At 47.2% G+C, this 21,288-nt stretch overlaps 3 protein-coding genes across 3 annotated transcripts in view; 1 reads left to right on the forward strand and 2 right to left on the reverse strand.

The window, feature by feature from the left end:
- The window catches only part of afap1l2 (actin filament associated protein 1-like 2), a 49,684-nt gene that overhangs the window by 17,867 nt on the left and 10,529 nt on the right, over window positions 1–21,288 (forward strand). Inside the window, exons 4-9 of the mRNA XM_042082931.1 lie at window positions 1,465–1,547; window positions 14,046–14,145; window positions 17,087–17,298; window positions 18,872–19,051; window positions 20,541–20,615; window positions 21,143–21,227. Of these exons, the coding sequence (XP_041938865.1) occupies window positions 1,465–1,547; window positions 14,046–14,145; window positions 17,087–17,298; window positions 18,872–19,051; window positions 20,541–20,615; window positions 21,143–21,227 (735 nt within the window). The remainder of the gene's footprint in view (window positions 1–1,464; window positions 1,548–14,045; window positions 14,146–17,086; window positions 17,299–18,871; window positions 19,052–20,540; window positions 20,616–21,142; window positions 21,228–21,288) is intronic.
- On the reverse strand, window positions 3,459–5,435 carry LOC121700151 (kelch repeat and BTB domain-containing protein 13-like). The gene has a single exon (XM_042082932.1). The coding sequence runs from the start codon at window positions 5,154–5,156 to the stop codon at window positions 3,642–3,644; it is 1,515 nt and encodes a 504-aa protein (XP_041938866.1). The 5' UTR covers window positions 5,157–5,435; the 3' UTR covers window positions 3,459–3,641.
- LOC121700127 (kelch repeat and BTB domain-containing protein 13-like) lies at window positions 7,217–10,796 on the reverse strand. Its single transcript, XM_042082885.1, has 2 exons — window positions 10,720–10,796; window positions 7,217–9,077 (listed from the first exon to the last, which is right to left on the reverse strand). Exons 1-2 carry the CDS (start codon window positions 10,794–10,796, stop codon window positions 7,520–7,522), a joined length of 1,635 nt encoding a protein of 544 aa, XP_041938819.1. The 3' UTR covers window positions 7,217–7,519.

Raw genomic sequence — 21,288 nt, forward strand, 5'->3', positions numbered from 1 at the left:
ACAATCTCTTTGATCAGTCCAGATTAACGAGCCAAGTCATTGCTCGGCCTTTTCGGGAACACAGCTTTGCTCTCATTTCTCTCAGTTGTCGTCCGTTTCTTCTCCTTTCTCTCTTCGCTTTCTTCTCCCCTGTGTCGTGGGTGAGCCATGTTTGTTTTCATGTGTTGGGGCAACAGGAGGGAACACCTGCAGGTTTATCTGAACTGTTAGTCATGTCCTCCCACCCAAGCCCCCGACATCCCAGCCAACCCGGTGCACAGTCATTCTAAAAGTAAAGTAAAAGTTATCTGATCGTTTTTAAATCTTCTGATGGGCAATGGAATTAGGAAGAGATAGACGTTTATTCTTCTCAAACCACACACCATTACCAAAGTCGTTAAAGCAATTTGAGGAATTAAATACAGTTTAGGAGTGACTGTGCCAAATGGCTGATAGACAAGACCTGGGTAAACATTTTCGTTGGAGCTGGGAACCGTAATGAAAACTATTATGACTAAATGCAGCAGTTTGGACAGAAGAGTGTAGGGTCCAATTGCAGACATAGGAATATATACACACACACACACACACACACACATGCACACACACACAGAGAGAGGGGGGGGCTGTGAGAAGAGTAAAAAATAGGCTAACCTTAAATTCTGAAAAACATGTGCAAACGGTCACTCACAGGTACACACACACACACACACACACCACACACACACACACACACACACACACACACACACACACACACACACAGTGACGCTACTGTAACCAAGTGACCAAACACACATCTTTGTGTCACGACTTTTCTAATGGGGTTCGCCCTCTTTCAAAAGCACCATCTTACCCCCGCACGCACACACACACACACACACACACACACACACACACACACACACACACACACACACACAGTGCACTCTCTCCTGCAGCACGGCAGATGGGATCCTTTAGAGAGGAAGTCAATGGAATGCCTGAGGAGAGCAGTTGCAACATGGCCTCGAGCCATTCAGAAAAAAAGCCCTCTCCTCCTCTATGGGTTTCAACAGGAGCAGACACAAACAGACCTAGACCCGCTAGCCTATAAACAGCCTGCAGGCAGCTAATGCAAAAGATGTAAACATTCGACTCGTTTGCAGTGCTTACATTCCCATGATTCCCCTCTGTAGTGCTTCAGTGTAGGATGTGAACTGTATCCTGTGTTTGGAGTTCAACCCATGAGTCAGACTAATGAGCAAGCAATGTCATGACAAGACATTACTGAGACTGACCTCTCTCTCCCTCTCTTTCTCTCTCTCTCTCTCTCTCTCTCTCTCTCTCTCTCTCTCTCTCTCTCTCTCTCTCTCTCTTTCGCTTTCTCTCTCTCTCTCTCCCTCTCTCTTTCTCTTTGTCTCTCTCTCTCTCTCTCTCCCTCTCTCTTTCTCTCTGTCTCTCTCTCTCTCTCTCTCTCTCTCTCTCTTTTTCTCTCTCCCGCAGACCACAGAGTTGAGACAGAGGCCAATGGGAAGTATGCTCCAGGCCCTCAGAAGAGTCTTCCAGAGTTGCCTCCGCCTCGATCGGTGAGTTCCCACCGTCCAGTCACATGATCACCACTGCCATCATCACTAACACATCCCTATCAAGTCGCCAACATATCACTATCACATGATCAATACATCATCAATATATCACCTTGACTCCACTCGCTGGTGTCAGTGCACACCTGTTGCGCATTGAAATTCTCTACAGCTGTGGTTCTTCGATTTTTTTTGGAACCTTTTTTTTGGAACACTAAAATGGAACACTAAAAGTCCAACACCTGCATCGTTGATGCTGTTGAAGGGTGGGTGATGAACTGGTGCATGCATCTGGAAGGGGTTTCATAGGGCTATATTGTAAAGATTCACAAGTAATGCTAATGTCAAACCAATTTTGGTGTTTGTGTTGGACTTTATTTCTAAAAGTGCTGGAAAAAGTGCTGACGTGTCGAAGACCTGCAAGTTCTCTTCGGTTTGTAGCGGGTTTGGCAGGATCATGGGAGAAAGGGGGAAGAGAAAAGTCTCCAAACGGATTTTGTCCTTCTCTGCTGGCGTGTTTTTTGGAGTCGTCTTCCCTACAGTGCAGTATTCTGCTGATGTTGTCATCCGACACGCGCCAAATATTTTTTAGGGAGGGGGATTTGGTGGGGGACTAGGATCCATGGAGCCCACAGCACACGTCCTGAGCTTCTCCAACGCACATCTGTCTGAACTAGGTCACCACTTTCATTCATCACAAACACACACTCACAAATACCTTACCTGAAGGCATTCAACCAGTAGTACCACAAGGGGCTGGTGGTGAATGTAGTATCCTATTAGCATAGCGGTACGCTATTAGCATCTATCTCGATTAGTGGTTTGTAAACCTTCCTCGTGTGGCCACAAGTTTGTCATCTATAACTGCTCCCCTTATCTGGTTCTCACGCTGGATTGAAACACACACTCACACACACCCCCCCCATCCTCCGTCCTTTAGGTTGTTATTACTTTTATGGACCACACTGCAAATCACCACGAACATTCTCCCATCCGCAGGTTAGCGAGGGCTGCTGACAGCTTGTAAATCCCAGCCCTTTAATATGCAGAGCAATGCACAGCAATCAGCAGCGGAAGGCAGGGTATTAATCCTCCTCTCCAGCGTGATAAAAGAGAGGAGAAGAAAGAGAGAGAAAGGAGGGAGAGGTGTGTGTGTGTGGCGAGGGGGAGGGGAGTGGAGAGTTAATGGAAGAAGCGCAGGGAGTTGATGATGGGTTTTCTCTCAGAGTGAAGCGAGAGAGATGGAAGGAAAGTGTTGAAGAGACATGGAGAGAGAGAGAGAGAGAGAGGGAGAGAGAGAGAGAGAAGAGAAAGTGAATGCGAATGGCTGAGGAGAGGTAAGATGGAGAAAGAGAGAACAAGCGAGACTAGTGTCAGGCTCCTGACATGGCCCAAGGTGAGGGGAGGGCGGTCAGCAGGCAGTCAGACAGGCCAGCAGGTGGGGGTCTGCGCTTAATTCGTCCCCTCGGAGACGGCTTTGAACTCTGCAGCCGGTCCACAGGAGGGAGGGGGGTGGGGGGGGGGTGGTGGGGAGGGGTCCGCTGAGGCTCTGCTCCTGATCAAGAGCAGCTGCTCCAGCGGTTTGGGAGGTGTGTGAGAGCCGGCTGCAGAAACTGCTGCTGGAAGTGTGTGTTCGTGTGTGCGTGTGTGCGTGTGTGTGTGTGTGTGTTTGTGCACGTACAGTATGTGACATGTATGGCTTCTCACTTGTCATTGTGCAAAGTCTGGATGTGTGTGTTTGTGGTGGGGATGTTTGTATTTGTGAGTGCACAGCACAGATGAACAGTATGTGCTGTGTGTGTGTGTGTGTGTGTGTGTGTGTGTGTGTGTGTGTGTGTGTGTGTGTGAGAGAGAGAGAGAAAGAAAGAGAGAGAGAGAGAGAGAGAGAGAGGGAGAAAAAGAATTCAGTGCATAGGTGCCAAATAATCTTTCAGTTGCTGAAACTCTCACAAAAGAATGTAATGTGTTTATTGGTCTAAGTACTGGATTCCAAATCATGTTGAACTGAACAAAGGACTTTTTTTCTGATGTCAGACAAAACAGACAAACAACACAGAAACAAAGCATACCACACTCTTTGTAATCTCAAAGAAATGTCTATTCATGATCTTCAAGGTCATCCTCCACTGCAGCTTCCCCATCGTTGTCCTCCACACTGTTCAAGCTCTCAGGTCTCTGTGTTGACCCTTTCCTGGGCAGTCTGAGCAGACAGGTCCATAGAGATCCGCTCTTGGGGAAGCCGGTCATCTCCCTGCGGCTCCTCCAGCCTCTGCTGCTGACGCTGAACTCCATGGTGACCGATCGCTGCACAGTTAGCGCAGAGTCTCCTCTGATGACTGCGGTGAAGAGCATCCCTTTGCTGTTTATGTACTGACCGGGCAGGGAGCTCCACTGACCGGTTGTAATGTTATAGCATTCGATCAGACAGTGTAGGAAGTCGTCACATGGCCCGTTGCGCATGACGTACAAGTTGTCTCTGTGCGCCACCATGTAGTGTCCGTAGCTTTGTGGACGCACCAGGGTGGTGAGGAGCGTCCACTCGTCCTTGGCCGTGACATATTCGTAGATGTCAGTGATATCTGGAGGCTTCCAGAAGCATACAAATATCCTACGCCAGCAGACGGTTCCTGCTGCCCCTGCAATGCGTCTTGGGGCGTGCTTTATGAAAGACCAGGAACCTGTAGCCACATCGAAGATCTCGGCAGATGACATGGTCTGCCTGGCGTGTTCACCTCCCACTGCATACAACTTACCCTCCAGGCCGAGGAGTGTGAAGTCGTAGCGAGATTGAGCTGGGCCTGGTATTTCGCACCAGGAGTTTGTTAGCGGGTCATAGCAGAAGCCACAATCCACTGTCACCTTGTTGACCCCCACCACACCCCCGATCACGTACAGTCGTCCGTCCAGCGCGGCCACACCAGCCATGGAGGTGCTGGCGATCACCGGCAGGTCGGTCAGGAACTTCCAGACGCCTTGCTCCTCGTCCAGGTGGCACACAGTTCGGTAAGAGTCATGCAGCATCTCCATGGAAGGCGTGTGAGTGCCCAAGGCTATGAAGGAGGCTGGCGTGAGCGACTCAATGTAGCTGAGTATGTCTGGGTGCAGGGACTTTTCTGCCGCCCACTTCAGGTCGCGGTAGGAATCGCGAATGAAAGTGGCGGCGCTCGCAAACAGCTTGTGTAAGCCGTAGGTCGCTGCCGCTTGGCACAGCAGCAAGCAGTTATCAGTGTCCAAAATGTCAGCCAGGTGACTTTCTAGCGCCTCCACCTGGAGGAACGCGGCACACTCCACAGCCTCCAGGAGCCGATCAGCATCCGGGATGGGGGGCCGCTCCCCTCTCACCACGGCCAGAGCCACAAGGAACCCCCCTGGATGCAGCCCACCTTGCAGGTAAAGCTCGTCCGTGTGGCTGTCCCGCATTCCCGAGCGGAACAGTCCGCGGAAGTACGCACAGCTACCTGCTAGCAGAGCCCGGTCCACTGTGAAAACACAGCCCTCCACATGTACCCTCAAGAGCCCCACCAGCTCTTCGCCCTCCCCCAGTCCCGAGGCTCCAAAGTGGGGCACGGTGTCAGCCCCCGGTCCCGGGCAGCAGGCAAGGAGGGGCTCCATGGAGGGGGAAACCCCTGCAGGCTGTGCCAGTAAGCCGATTGACGCGCTTCACTGGATCAACTCCAGGACAAATTTTGAAGGTCTTTAGAGAGTTCGTAGTGGGAAAGTAAATAAAACGGTGCTCAGTGTGTGTGGTTGTACCAAATGTTTGTATGTACAGCGTCACATAGCCAGGTCCCTTGGCAGTAAAGGTGAGCTAAAGATAGAACAGTCAGGGTGAGTGGCCAGAGGTCTCAGAACTGGACCAGACACTCCCATGCACACATACAGGAAATACACCTTGAGCATGCATGCGTGAACTACATGTTTGTGTTTATGTGTGTGTGTGTGTGTGTGCGTGTGCTTGTGTGCGTGCCTGTGTGTGTGTATGCGTGTGAGTCTGTGTGTGTGTGCCTGTGTGTGTGCATGTGCGTGTGTGTATAGCAGGGATGGAAATTAAATATTTTGTCCACCTGCCACTGTGGCTGATGGATTCCAAAATCAACCAGCCACTAGAGATACGGTATGAAAATGTGATATCATGATTATAGTAACCTAAATGATCACGGTTATTGCCATATTTGCGATACGATAAAAATATGCTAAATTTTTCCTTTAAGACAATCCTTTGGCTTGAGTTCTGGAGATATCCAACTTGATCTAGCTATACTGTGTAGCCTACATCATTTGATTTTAATATTTACAGATATCTAGGCTATATTTAACATTTAACATTTATTGGTAACACTATAATAACTACACACAATTGATAATTTATTAAGCATTTGTAAACTATTAATAAATGGCTTGTTCATAATTTGTAAAGTATTGCTCAGCCATTATTTCTTAAGCTTTTATACACAAGGTTATAAATGGTACTACTTAAAAATGATGCAATAATAATTTGTTGATGACGTAATATTTCCATTATTTAACACTTGTTACATACATATGCATTGCAATGATTAGTTAGGATGTGGATACATTTTTTATAAACCACTTCCTAATACTATAATTCATGATTAACTCAGGAGTTACAAGTGGTTAGTTAATGCTGTTTTGTGAGCTCATCTTTTTATCCCTTGCAACACATTTTCAAATGGGTTATAAAGGATACATTTGCATTTATTCATTTAGCAGACAATTTTATCCAAAGCGACTTACACATATCAATTAAATTAAAGGCCAATAGGATAACAGTGAAAGCTGGGAATTGAACCCCCTTTTCAGGCTGCTGTATATATGCTAGCCCAGCTCCTTATCCACTACACTACTTCTGCCCAGTTACAAGCACCTACAACCATGCAAAAGTTTCTGTTTTCTTCAACTACACACTGTTAAGCATTTATTACACATTTGTAAACTATTATTAAATGCTATGTTCCTTGTTTGTAAAGCATTACTCCTACATTAATTATGATCTATATTATATTAATGAATTGATTGTTGTAATAGAACTGGGCAGAGGTAGTGTAGTTTGGCTGGTGGCAGGTGCTAATTTCCATCCCTGCTGTGTACGTATGCCTACTGTACATGTCTACTGTGTGTGTATTTGTGTGAGTATGTCTTTATGTGTGTTTGTGTCTGCATCTTTATGTGTGTGTTTTTATGAGTGTGTGTGTGTGTGTAGTGTACAGTCACTAGAAATATATTAAGTAAGGGATAATGTATAGAACGCCGGTCATTATCAGAAAATAAGTCCCGACAGGGTGGCCAGGACCCCAACACACCAGCAAAAAAAATTAAAATAAAAATTCGGAAGAAAAAAAAAACTCTGACTAAACCTATATGCTTTGCTGCACAGCGGTTATAATGATGATAGTAGTTAGTCATGTGAAGATGAGATAAGCACACCTGTTGTTCCCTCTAACCACCTTGATATTCACTGTGCAGTTTTGTGCTTCAGGTTAGAAACCTGAATCTAAAAAAAAAACAGCCTTTACAGCAGAACGTTGTCGAATGTATCACCAGAATAAGTTAGTTACCAAGCTATTTAAGGGTTTATCTGTGAAATCTGTGCTGGTGTTTGTTAGCTGTCAGCTAGTGAGCATGCTAATTTGCTACAAAAACTCAAAAGTCTCTTTAACTCCATAAAGGATACTCCTTGATTTATTTTATCCAAAGCAACAGTAGTACTTGTTTTCAATGTTGTAATGTGTGTCTGTGTACAGTTTTGTCGTTATGGCCAGCGTTGATGTGCAGGAATGATATTCTTGAGTCAGAGCCAGAGAAACTCTGAGTCACTCAGACAGGGCTTGCAAAAACACATAGAAATATGTTTATTCATCAAAATGGTTGCTTTACAAAATCGTATTGAATTTCCGATCGCCTCCACATCCTGTCAGACAAAAGAATGGTTTGTTTTTTAATAAGATAAGGATCCGCTAACGCTCTTCAAGACCATTCTCTTTTGCTTCTCGTTCATCGTTTCCCTCCACGTTCCCTGGCTTCGGAAGCTCCCCTGGTAATCCCTTTCTGGATAGCCGGAGTAGACAGGTCCATAGCGATCCACTCTTAGGGAAACCGGTCATCTGTCTTTGTTGCCTCCACCCCTGCGTGCTAACGTTAAACTCGACGGTGGCAGCTCGGTTGACCGTGAAGGCCGAGTCTCCCCTGACCACCGCGGAGAACAGCGCCCCCTTGCTGTTCATGTAGTGTCCCGGCAGAGTGCTCCACTGGCCCGTGGTGATGTTGTAGCAGTCGATAAGACAGCGCAGAAAGTCGTCGCCGTGCCCGTTGCGCATGACGTACAGGTTGTCCCTGTGCGCGACCATGCAGTGGCCGTAGCTTTGGTGATGCACCATCGTGGTGACAAGCGTCCATTTGTCCTCGGCGGGCACGTACTCGTAGATGTCGGAGATGTCAGGAGGCTTCCAGAAGCAAACGAAGATCCTACGCCTGCATACGGCCCCCGCGGCTCCTGCTATGGGTCTCGGGGTGTGCTTTATGAAAGACCATGTCCCCGAGGCCACATCGAAGGTCTCGGCAGATGACATGATCTGCCTGGCGTGCTCACCTCCTATCGCATACAACTTACCCTCCAGGCCGAGGAGTGTGAAGTCGTAGCGAGATTGAGCGGGACCAGGTATGTCAGTCCAGGAGTTTGTTAGCGGGTCGTAGCAGAAGCCAGCGTCCACTGACACTTTGCTGACCCCCACCACACCCCCGATCACGTACAGTCGTCCGTCCAGCACGGCCACGCCGGCCATGGAGGTGCTGGCGATCACCGGCAGGTCAGTCAGGAACTTCCAGGCGCCTTGCTCCTCGTCCAGGTGGCACACAGTTCGGTAAGAGTCATGGAGCATCTCCATGGAAGGCGTGTGAGTGCCCAAGGCTATGAAGGAGGCTGGCGTGAGCGACTCAATGTAGCTGAGTATGTCTGGGTGCAGGGACTCTTCTGCCGCCCACTTCAGGTCGCGGTAGGAATCGCGAATGAAAGTGGCGGCGCTCGCAAACAGCTTGTGTAAGCCGTAGGTCGCTGCCGCTTGGCACAGCAGCAAGCAGTTATCAGTGTCCAAAATGTCAGCCAGGTGACTCTCTAGCGCCTCCACCTGGAGGAACGCGGCACACTCCACAGCCTCCAGGAGCCGATCAGCATCCGGGATGGGGGGCCGCTCCCCTCTCACCACGGCCAGAGCCACAAGGAACCCCCCTGGATGCAGCCCACCTTGCAGGTAAAGCTCGTCCGTGTGGCTGTCGCGCATTCCCGAGCGGAACAGTCCGCGGAAGTACGCACAGCTACCTGCGAGCAGGGTTCGCTCTACGGTGAAAACACAGCCCTCCACACGTACCCTCAAGAGCCCCACCAGCTCTTCGCCCTCCCCCCAGTCCCGAGGCTCCAAAGTGGGGCACGGTGTCAGCCCTGGGTCCCGGGCAGCTGGCGAGGAGGGGCTCCATGGAGGGGGAAACCCCTGCAGGCTGGGCCAGAAACCGATTGGTGCTCTTCACTGGAACGACTGCCAGGGCAAATTTTGAGGGTCTTCAGAGGGTTCCTGCCCAGGAAGAGTGGCAAACAAAAGAGCGAGTGGAGTGTGAGGAGAGTGTGCGTGCAGGAGGTTTGTGCAGCGTCATACCGCTGCAGCCCTCCTACCCTGAAATAGAGCTGAGCTAAAGATAGCCGTGCCAGTTAGCTAGGGTGTTGCGGGGCCTGCAGCACGAGCTGCTGCTCACATGCTGACATGCATGCACTGCGTAGACACTCACTCACTCACGCGCGCACACACACGCACACACACACACACACACACACACACACACACACACACACACACACACACACACACACAAACACAAACACACACACACACACACACACGCACACACACACAAACACACACAAACACAAACAAACACAAACACACACACAAACACACACAAACACACACACACAAACACACACAAACACAAACAAACACAAACACACACACACACACACACACACACACACACAAACACAAACAAACACAAACAAACACACAAACACACACACAAACACACACAACACACACACACACACACACACACACACACACACAAACACTAGTAAGCATAGAGCCTTAAATACACACTCTCGTACGCACATACTTTATTACCTTCACATAATAGTTAACCACAGAAAAGGTAATAGGCATATCTATTGACTATAATTGCCACCAGAGGGATAAAAAAAGCCGTGCTGCTCAGCGTCTATATTGCTATAATTACATTTACTAGCACACCATTAGTGCAAGATGCCTGCATTACTATCATTTGAACCACTTATTACCATCTGACTGATGTATTCATGCCTGTTTTTTTGTGTGTTTTATGAAGTGATCCTAAGAGATATCAGGATGAGGTGAATTTATAGTTGGCTACACATTCACTTGCATGATTAGAAACACCAAGCCATCAAGTACTCGACCGATCCAAGGTCAAAAGCATTAACACCAGTCCACTCACCAGCTGTTATTTTCCATATATGCACATAAGTAATGTGTCAGTACTCTAGTGCAATTTAATCTTCATTAGAATTGTATCACTTACATTAAAAGCCCCACATTTTACTGCATTACAACCATTAGGTATGGTATGTGTATTAACAATGTGTACTCCATATGCTGACAATATAATGTGTGACATATGCTTAATATTAATAATATAGCAATATCTGTTATGGGAATACATTGATTGACTTCTTGCTTTGAATTTATTTTCATTCATCTGTAGCCCTGTAGAGCAATCCCACAGATGAGAGAGTAGGCAGTTGGCTAACATACTGTACACAAGTTGCTAATAATGTTCCTGTGAAGAAGATAAAGCGATAGCATACATACCGCCCCTGCCAAAACCTTCTGATAAATAAACAAATGGAGATGTGAATGAGGTCGAAGGAATGTTTGCACAGTGCTAAAAGCCAGTCAGAGGAAGCATGTTAGGAGCGTTGGGCCCGTCCATGAGGAAATTCTCTGGAAACTCCATTTGAAATGCATTCGTTAGGGGCTGTCTGCAGTAGGGGTTTGTTCATATGGCCACATGCACGGCTGCCCTTCTAGCAGGATACATACAACTGATTAGCGTTATCAGCCGCTAGCCTCCCGCTAACCCTCCAGGCGTTCGGTCCCAGCCGGGCTGTGTTTGCTCGGCACTGGAGTCTTGGCATGGGAACCAGGGATTTTCCATGTTTCTGGGTGTCCGTTTGGTTTCTTTCCCACTCCTTTTTTTATTTTTTCCTTCTTTGGTTCTTTTTTTCACCTCTTTTTCCCCCTCCCTTCTTCCAGTGCAGGCTGTCTCTTCGACATTATTCATGCCTGACTCCTAGTCGGCTTCTTCCTCCTCCTTCTCCTCCTCCTCCTCCATCTCAACACAAGTTTCCATGGAGATTAAGGATTATGGGGTGGGGGTCACTATGGAAACAGAGTCTGTTTAGACAATGAGGGGTTGGGGGGACCCTGCAGTAGATAGAAGGACTCTTAGTGTTCTGCAATATGATTTACTGACTGCCTAACAGTGTCCAGGGCCACTTCATTCTTTTAGGGTCAAGTCTCTACAAGTCTGGGCATGTCTTAGTGGAAGTAAAATTAAATATAATCTAATAATTGGACATTTTTCCGACCTGGTATAATATAATAATTGTCATACTTTTGATGTTAATCGATGTTAAACAAATGAGAAACTGTACTAGCAAGTGGAAGTAGTGGGTTTCAGGTAGACAGAATTGTTTTGGCAGTCTAAAGGCTGTGGTTGAGCTGTCCAAATGTCCAAATCCCCACGCTCTCACAATCATGAATACAGTGCATTCAGACACACACAGACATAGATTCTCTCGCTTTCTCCCATACACACACACAGACACACACACACACACACACACACACAAACACACATGCATTTGTATGTCAACAGATGGTCTGGAGATCTGGCTCATCATACTGACCTTTGGTCCCAGGCAAAGAAGCAGCAATACAGAGACTGAGAAAGAGAGAGGGAGGCAGAGAGAGAGAGAGAGAGATGGAGGGAGGGAGAGTTGGGGGGATGTAGGAGGAGAATGGTTTGGTATGCGTATGCTGCTGTTCTAATCACACACAGATGCCTTCAGTCTAGCGTATGTTTTCTGTGTTTGTGTACGTGTGTGTGTGTGTGTGTGTGTGTGTGTGTGTGTGTGTGTGTGTGTGTGTGTGTGTGTGTGTGTCGGTGTGTGTGTGTGTGTGTGTGTGTGTGTGTGTGTGTGTGTGTGTGTGTGTGTGAAAGTTTCAGGGAGTGGGAGTGAGCTAGGGAAAGATAGATAAGGAAAGTGATGACAAAAACAGAGTTTCTGCTAAATTTGTCTCTGATATTCTATTAGGTTACTGAGGGCCTGCAGATGCATCAAATACCCCTAAAAATACTTCTGCTGTAACTGTACCTTTCATCGTTAGGCTTCAACTTGTTTTGGATTACGTCACAACTGCAGCATGTCAGAGCACATGCACATAAACAGGCACACAAATAACACACATACATACACACACACACACACACACACACACACACACACACAAACACACACACACACACCAACACACACACATGCACACACACACGCCCCTCACATAAAGACACACACCCACACACTGGAGACAGTGAGTCAGCATTACCTATCCTGATGAAGCAATAAGATAACTGTCACTTACAGTCACAACATCTCAAGCATGGACATGCATGTGTGTGGGAGTGTGTGTGTGTGTGTGTGTGTGTGTGTGTGTGTGTGTGTGTGTGTGTGTGTGTGTGTGTGTGTGTGTGTGTGTGTGTGTGTGTGTGTGTGTGTCTGTGTGTTTGTGTGTGTTTAAACCTTTAGTTGTAGCTTTGGCTGTGTGTCTCGGGTGCACTGCAACATGTCACCTCTACAGGGAATAGAATGTTTCCCCTTAAAATGAGAGAGCCTGCTTATGTCATACATGGGTGACAGAAAAGTCAGAGCCAAATGAAATTATTAAAACAATCTCACCCTTTTTATGATTTCTTACTGCCAAAAACACAGAGTGAGTGATTGCCAAAAAAGTAGAGTGAGGAATTTCCTGTGCCAAAGTTTAACTGTGAACTTAACAACCTGTCATCAATCTGCACTGAACTATGTAGCGATTCATAGAAAATAGCTTCTTTTCCAGTGATAAGATCCTCGTTATTAAATTTGGATTTGATGATGACAAACTTGATAACATTAAGATTAAGAGCCATTTTCCAATATTGTGTGTTTTGACAAAGCTTTCCAGTTTCCACTCATAATCATATTAAATGCATTGTCAGATTTCAGGTGTGTAAATAGAAGCGTACCCTCGCATATGGGACCCTCATATTCCTGTTGGAATACTTGTGTCAATCACTCAGCTGTGTGACAGGATTATCCACAGACGTGTGTTTTAAATATCATCAATGGCCGTGAGGGATGTGCTTAGTCAGAATGTACACAAGGTTGCATGATCTAAAAGGTTTGGGAACCACTGCTATAGGCTATGAATACTGGACCATTCCTCATGGAGGAGAGGAGATCATTTGGTTGTTTGTTTATTTTGAGAGACTTCGGCTTGGACGTTAGCCTGCGGAGACTTCAGCTGTGGAGACCTCACTTGGGAGGCGTCCGCCACTGGACTGCAGCTGGTTTTGGGATGCGGATGAGGACGGCTGGTGTGGTGGTGGGAACGCCGCCTGTGGCGTTGGCCCCTGGTGCGTGTGGTCACCGCGGGCGACGTAGATTTAAAGGCGGGGGGGGGGGGGGGGGGGGGGCAGTTGTAGGGGAGTTGACAGCGTAGGGAAAACCCACGCCCCGACTCCGAAGGGCGATGACTCCTACAGGCAAACACGTGCAGAATCCTGAGCCCAACCCCCATGCTCAAGGGCTGAGGTCAGCGCGAGGGAGACAGAGAGAGATCGGTTACATGCCGATGGAATTCCCCCAACAGTTAGAAGCGAGAGCCAGCAGATGAGACAGGTGCAGGGAGAAAAAAACGAGAAATGAAAAGGAAGGAAAAGAGGAAAATGGAAAGAAGATGATATGAAATGACAGAGAAATTAATCGAATAAGAGAACGGAATCTCTGGAGGGGCCTCGGGCCCTTATTATCCCATCTGGGCTCTAGAGGAGTCGGAGCTTACAAGAGGTGCAAGCTTGAGGGGGTGTGTGTTGTGTGTGTGTGTGTGTGTGTGTTTGTGTGTGTGTGTGTGTGTGTGTGTGTGTGTGTGTGTGTCTTTGACTGTGCCTGCTTTTAGTTTATACTGTAATATTTAATCTACCAAGTCAAGACCTCAGGAAATTTTGGAAGTTAAGAAATGTGAACTTACTCACCCTCCCTCCATCTCTCTCTCCCCTCTCTCTCTCTCTCTCTCTCTCTCTCTCTCTCTCTCTCTCTCTCTCTCTCTCTCTCTCTCTCTCTCTCTCTCTCTCTCTCTGTAACAGTGTGTGGTGGGAAGAGAGCCCTTTCCCTTGCCTGCTGTGCCCAGTGAGTCCCCTGAGGGCTACTACGAGGAGGCCCAGCCTTACGACACCACCATCAACGGTAAGTCCAGCTGCATGCTCCCAGCCCCGTAAGCGTCCACCGCTGCTGCTGCTGCTGCTGCTGCTGCCGCCGGCCACAACCCAAACACCGCAGGCCGGCCAACAGTGACGTCCCCCCTGCGCCTGTGAGTACAGGAACAGAAAAGGAGAACTGGGTTCCCTGTGCAGAAGCAGCCTTTCAGAACAGCAGTTGTACTCCCTTTCTGGATTTGATGACTAGCGCAGACTCAATGAACCTGTTGTTTGAATTAAGAGGGGAAGGCAAATGGTTCTCCATACACTAGTGTGTGACAAGCATTTGGCAAGGTATTAGAGATATACTTCTGTGCTGATACATGTTCCACTGGAGTTGAAAACAAAGCATCATGTAACAGCTCAGGAGGAAACCGCCATCATTAAGAACAGTATCGTAACATGAAGCAAGAGGGTGGTAAGATGTACCAAGCTGTCCCCCTGCTCACACCCGATGTCATGAGAGAAGCTCCTGAACCGTTGACTTCACTGTTGTCTTTCGCCCTCTTCAAGCGAGCCGCTATGCTGACTCACACCCTCCATAGTCAGTCCCAGCAGACAACGGGCCCAAACAACCGCCGTCGTGAAGGCTGAAGGCTGAGAATAGCAGCAGCATTTTTCTAAAATGTGACATTTTTGAGTGGCAGCAGCAAGCTATTTTATCCTCCTGCATTATACACCAGCCTGCCCGACACCCTGGCCCCCGCAGGCTGTGGAGCAAAAACAGCAGAGAGAGAGAGAAAGAGAGAGAGAGAGAGAGAGAGAGAGAGAGAGAGAGAGGGAAAGAGAGAGGGAAAGAGAGAGGGGGAAACAGCAAGAACAGAGATGGGCTTTGTTCAGCCATGTCCGGGCCTCTGGCAACCAAGAATATTGAATCGGATCCCAGGATGGGATGGGAGATGAGGATAGGGGGGGCCGTCTACCAGATGAGGGCAGGGAGGATGACCCCAAAACATCTGGGTCACCAGCAGTTAGCCCAGTTTCTACTGTGCATAGAAAATGAAGTTGATGAGCAGAACATTTTAATACAGACCTGAATGTTCTAAATCACAGCAGATAGAGGATAGAATGTTTCAGAACAGTGCACATCACGCTTAGTACAGTCAAACTACAAGGAAGAAGACCTTGGAGGATCAAGCAAGAAGGCCATAGATTGAAATATATTGTTTACATATTTATTTACATAAAGACAGTTAAGACCACAATGCATTTTAGGGAAATCTGTGTCACTACTGCCTGCATTGATTTGAGTGGGGGTTGGGAAGTATTATTAAGGCTCACACAGGAAATGTATCATTCAACATCTCATCGACGTATCAATGAATCATTTGCAGTTTGTAAAAGTGTTGCATGTCTTTGGCTGGGTAAAGGCCACTCCACACACAAACAGCACACCTTCCAGTAAGTATGAACAGTGTCAGGTGTGAGTGTAAAACAGGAACTCACACTGTGACCATGCAACAATGTGCACTATAGGTGCCGGCAAACCACAGTGACCACAATAGAAGAAACATGTTGAGCACAATAGGAAAGACTTGTTGACCTGTGGGTTCACTGTAGAAATACAAACTTCTGTGAATATATCATCATACAGGAAATGGATTAATAAAGACTGTATTTTAGTGTTACCATCAGAATAATATCACATCTTGAATGCTTATTCTATGAATGTTCATGAACTTCCTTGTAAATGTACTGTTTTTAGTACTAACACACAGAACACAGTCTAGGTTTACAGGTTCTAGCATGCGGAAAAAACACTTTCAAATCAGAACATCCGTATCTGATACTATTGTGTGTGAATTTAGTCTGTTTTTCAGTTTCATAGGTGCAGGCACAGTTGGATTGAAAGAATGTCAAAAGAATGTGCCTGCTGAACTTCTTACAAATAAAGACCTTTTTTCAGTCCACAGTTGCCCCTATCTGGCCTTATCTACTCCTCCTCCTCTGCCTGAGACACTGTTTCTTGTTTGTTTTCTCTCTCTCTCTCTCTCTCCCCTCTCCTCTCCTCTGTCCTCTGTAGATTTTGGTTGTTTTGGTCTCATCTCAGGAGCACGGACATGCGTAGAGGCCTCAGACAATGTGGTCTATGCTGTGATCACGCGTGGTATTCAGCTCTCTTTTTCACTCTCTTTCTCTCTCTGTTCTTCTTCTTCTTCTTCTCTCTATCCCTCGTGCATCTGCTCGGCTGAGAACGGGGCCCTGAGAGTCAGCGAGGGCCAAGCGGTCTCAGCCGAGGAGAATGCATTGGGGGGAGACGCATGCCAACTCCACTGCAACCCCCTCCGAGACAGAGGAATGTGCATGGACGAGCTGTGTTTGCGCTGTGTTTGCTGCTTGTTCTCGTTGTCATGTTCGGTGTTTTTGTCAGTCAGTCTTGCAGGTGGATGAGCTCATTATGAAAAACAAAAACAGAAAGCCGCACGCACAAATGTTTTTGTTGACCAAACATGTTTGTTTTAGAGGTGCATGAGGAACAGTTAATGTCATCCTCACCCCCCCCACATACTCCCCCTTGTTAACTCTGTCTGCATCTCTCTCACTCTCTCTCTCTCTCTCACACTCTTTTTCTCTCTCTTTGTCTCTCTTTCTCTCTCTCTCTCTCTGTCTTCATCTCTCACCCTCTCATCCCTCTTATAAGGTTTTTTTTTTTATCCCTGTCTTGTTCCCCTCCAAACTCCCACTCATTTGCTCACGACCCCTGTGAGACAATAACAGAGGAAAATAAAAATCTTGGCTTGCCACTTCAGCCTCGGAATGCAGACAGAAGGCTTCCCATCATCCCCCTCGTTCTCTCCTCCCCCCGACCCCACAACAACCCCATCCCTCCATCTCCCCTCCTCCTCCAGACCGCTCTTATCCTTCCCTCTCCGCCTTGCAACACCTACTGACCCTCGTTCCCCCCCCCCCGCATGTATTGTGTCCACCAGACGACGGTGAAGCGGTCAGCAGCTCCTACGAGTCCTACGACGAGGAGGAGGTCTCCAAGGGCAAGTCGGGGGCGGCGCAGCACCAGTGGCCGTCCACTGAGGCCTCTATCGAGCTGATGAAGGACGCCCGCATCTGCGCCTTCCTCTGGAGGAAGAAGTGGCTGGGCCAGTGGGCCAAGCAGCTGTGCGTCATCCGTGACACGCGCCTACTGGTGGGTCACCTCAGCACAGTAACTCCCCATACGCTCCACTCTTGCATTCATTCATTTGGCAGATGCTTTATCCTAAGTCACTTACATACTGTATGTCAACTATATTACAAAGGCCATTGTTATGCTCAATTGTGTTTTAAGCCCCCACCGTCAACTGCAAGGCAGCGCTGCGACCATTGACTTCAGAGCACCTAACCCTAACCCTAACCCTTGCCTAACCCTAGTGCCTTCCATGCAGCGTTGCCTGGAAGACGACGTTGGGGGCTTAAAACACTAAACACCCAATTGTTACATTGTCCCCGGAGCAACTCGGGGTTAAGTGCCTTGCTTAAGGACATAACGGTTGAACCCACAGCTTTTCTGGCTACTGCATGTAACAAGTACGCTACCACAGCCCACCACTCTAACTTGACACTCACACCACAGCACACGTACTAGTAGAATGAGTGTGCAGGGTGTACTTACAGCTTAGCCACAGCTGAATGCAAATAGTAGTATTTCAAACTTATATGAGCCCAAAGGAATAATCTGCGTCACTGTGTGATTTTGTTCTCTGGAGTGTGGTAAAAAGCAAATTGGATTCCCACATGTGAATATTGTGATACTTATAGTCATATGTGAACATTTCTGCTATTTTTTATGTTTCAAGGACAGAGAAGGAATGATAGTAGGCATTGAACCATGCATCATTTGATATAGTGCTAAAATGCAAATGTATAAAAGTAAAAAAAAAAATGTTTATTTAAGTTTAATTTTAGTGTTAATTTAAAGCACTCTTAGAAAAAACTGCTAGAAAACAGCCTAAAAAATAGATATATGGGTTCCCCTGGCCTCAATCTATATACTTTACTGCCATGACTGATTGGCTGTTTGAGCTCAGCTGTGACTCGACAACGTGGACGGCCTTTGCAGGTGCTTGTGGATGCCCTCACTTAGCCTCTCCCAGATCCACTGGGGCCTCCCCTGAAAGATCGAGTGAGACTCGAATCATTAAGGGAGTCGTGACTGTGTAACACTGTCAATCTGGTTGCTGTGTTTTTTAATAGCTGTTGTTTATAGCATGTCACGTTGGCCTCAATAGCAGAACCAGATGCTATCAAGAAGTTGGAGAGCGAGCTACATGAGTGAGATTCATAAACCCCTCAGGCTCCACAGCTTAATCAAGAGGGAATTCAAGCTCTATGTCATTACAACTCTCCTCCATAAGTCCCCATATGAGTATCATTTCAGATGAACGATGTTCTGAACAAAGTTCATCGATCGCACTCCAAACTGTTTCTCTGTGAAGCATGGAGGCATCTCCTCAGAGGAGAAGCTATTCTTTTCATCTGGGCCAACTGGACTTGTAATTTTAGGCAAGGGTTCCTTTTCATCATCCAGCGTTCGGTTCAACACATCAAACGCATCTCACGCCGAGCCGTACCACCGCCTTTCTCACTGTACCCACTCACATAGCTGGAGAAGGGAATTCAATGCCATTGTGAATAAATCAACTGGATCTGACGAGGCTTTGTTTTGTGTTTTGTGTTTTGTGCTTTGTCTCTCTCTGTTGGTTGTGGCGTCCTGTCTGAAGTGCTACAAGAGCTCCAAGGACCAGACGCCGCTGCTGGATGTGAGCCTGGTGGGCTGCTCTGTCATCTACAAGGAGAAGCAGCCCAAGCGCAAGGAGCACAAGCTGAAGATCATCCCACAGGGCGGCGAGGCCATCGTGCTGGGCCTCCAGAGCAAGGAGCAGACTGAGCAGTGGCTAAAGGTAGGGCTGAACCCAGATCAGGGAACAGTGGGTCTGATGGATGTTGAATTGAAGTTATGGCTGATCCCAGATCAGGGAGCAGTGGGTCTGAAGGATGTTGAAGTGAAGGTACTGCTGATCCTGGATCAGGGAGTGGTTGGGTCTGTAGGATGTTGAAGTGAAGATACTGCTGATCTTAGATCAAGGAGTGGTGGGTCTGTAGAATGTTGAAGTGAAATTGGTTTCAGGCTGTGGATCGGTTCTTCAGATGGCAGCGGGATGCAGTGAGAGTTTGTTACTGTTGGATCAGTCCTGAGACTGCAGAGCAAAGATGTGGTGGTTGTCTTGGATCAAAGATCAGGACATGGTGCATCTTATGGTTGATTTGAAGCTTTCATTTTTTGTAACCAAAAATAAAACAATCTGCCATTTAATAAATACCTTGTGCAGTAGTGATTCAAAAAATAACAACCACTTAAAATATACTTTATCTACCATATTTTGGGCGATGACATTGACTTTGGTCTACAGAGCAAGAAGCAGACAGCCATTCAAGAAAGCATAGAGCTTTTCTGATCCCAAATAAGGTTGTGGTGGCTGTCATGGTTAAAATGAAAGGGGTCTATGAACTTTACTACCTTTGACTGCATGTCATTTTGAGTTTTCAAGTGGGCGTCCACAGAAGTGCCTGTCATATGTCAAGTGTGTCAAAAAACGTTTTCTTAGTCACCATTCCAACAGCAACAGCAAAACACTTTTAGATAGCCCATGGGCTTTAGCTGGGATTTTCTTTTTTTCTTACAGTATTTTTGGGCAGATTTCGTATTTTCGGGGGATTTTATGTGTTTTCCTGTAGTCTGGCACCTAAGCAGCCACTAATACGCACCGAGTCCGGGGTTCACGTGGTGTTGGAACTCTCTGGTCTGCCACTTTGGGCCTCTCCAATAATAGCCCGGGCAGACGCTCCAGCCGCGGAATCTGCAGCACTTATCAAACCAGCATGTGCTGGACAGACGGCCGGCCTTTGTGTCACGAAGCCACGGGAGAGACGCTCCTCTCCAATATTGCCAGTCTCTTGAGGGCTCGTCCAGCTCCTAATCTCAGACAGAATCGGCCAGGCCTGCGACATGTTAAATGGATGCGTGGTCGACTACTAGACGGTGGTTAACTGCTATGCAGCTGCAACACACAACAGCTGGTGTTGGGGTAGTTGTTTGGGACAGAAGGTGTATTTTAGGAAATGGGGGTTTTCAATGTGGTGGTGGTTGAATTTGTAGCATAGTTGGTGTAGAGGAGATAAAAGAAATGATGATCCGGTGAAAGGTCTCATCAATGTTATAGTCTGTACAGTATGTGTCCTTGCTGACCAAAGGTATTTATTGACCGTGTTATCATGAATATACTCACAAATACTTACAAATAGTCCTCAGTGCATGTGTGTAGTCATAGTCATGCTCTGTGTGTTAGGAGTGTACTTAACCTGGGTTATTTGCCCATGTTACCTTCTCAGGTGATTCAGGAGATCAGCCCCAAATCCACAGAAGGGTCCGATGTGTCCGACTCGCCGCGCCTCATCTGCACCAAGGTACCAAAATCAGAACCTTTACATTGCATGATGATTATTTTTCTAACAAGTTCCACTCTTATCTAACATCCAACAGAGGAAACACTACCCTTTGAATACTGAGAGTGTCTTAAAAATGCCTGAAACATATTCAGAAGACTTCAGTCATCATCAGTATACACATTTCCATGATCAGCACAATGTAACCATAATCACCAACAATAATGGCCACCATTTTCTTTTGAAATCAGCACAATGCAACCATAATCACCAACATTAATGGCCACCATTTTCTTCTGAAGTCAATCTTCTTATAACATCTTAAACTGAAACCAGAGCTGTGTTGTCTTTAGCTCAAGTGCCAAAGCTCATCCATGCTGCAGATGAGACTTGTAACAGCGTCTCATGGGAGAGGCATACATTACACTAAATATGTGTAATTATCTCGACGATCTCGTTGTCTTTCATCTGGCTGTCATATGGTGGGGATTACCCGGCTCTGGTGGAGTTAGTCAGCAGTGGCTTACCATGTGGTGGTCTCCCGACAGGGCGAGCTTGGCGAGAGATACTCAGTGGCGTCAGAGAGCGGCAGCAGCACAGACAGCCCCGCCGAAGCCCTGGAGGCTCGCGACGGTGAGGATCTCATCACCATACGTCACCATGGAGATGTCAGCGATGTGTGGCTTTTTTTCCC

This window comes from Alosa sapidissima, chromosome 24 (assembly GCF_018492685.1).
Source record: "Alosa sapidissima isolate fAloSap1 chromosome 24, fAloSap1.pri, whole genome shotgun sequence".
Lineage (NCBI taxonomy): Eukaryota > Metazoa > Chordata > Actinopteri > Clupeiformes > Clupeidae > Alosa > Alosa sapidissima.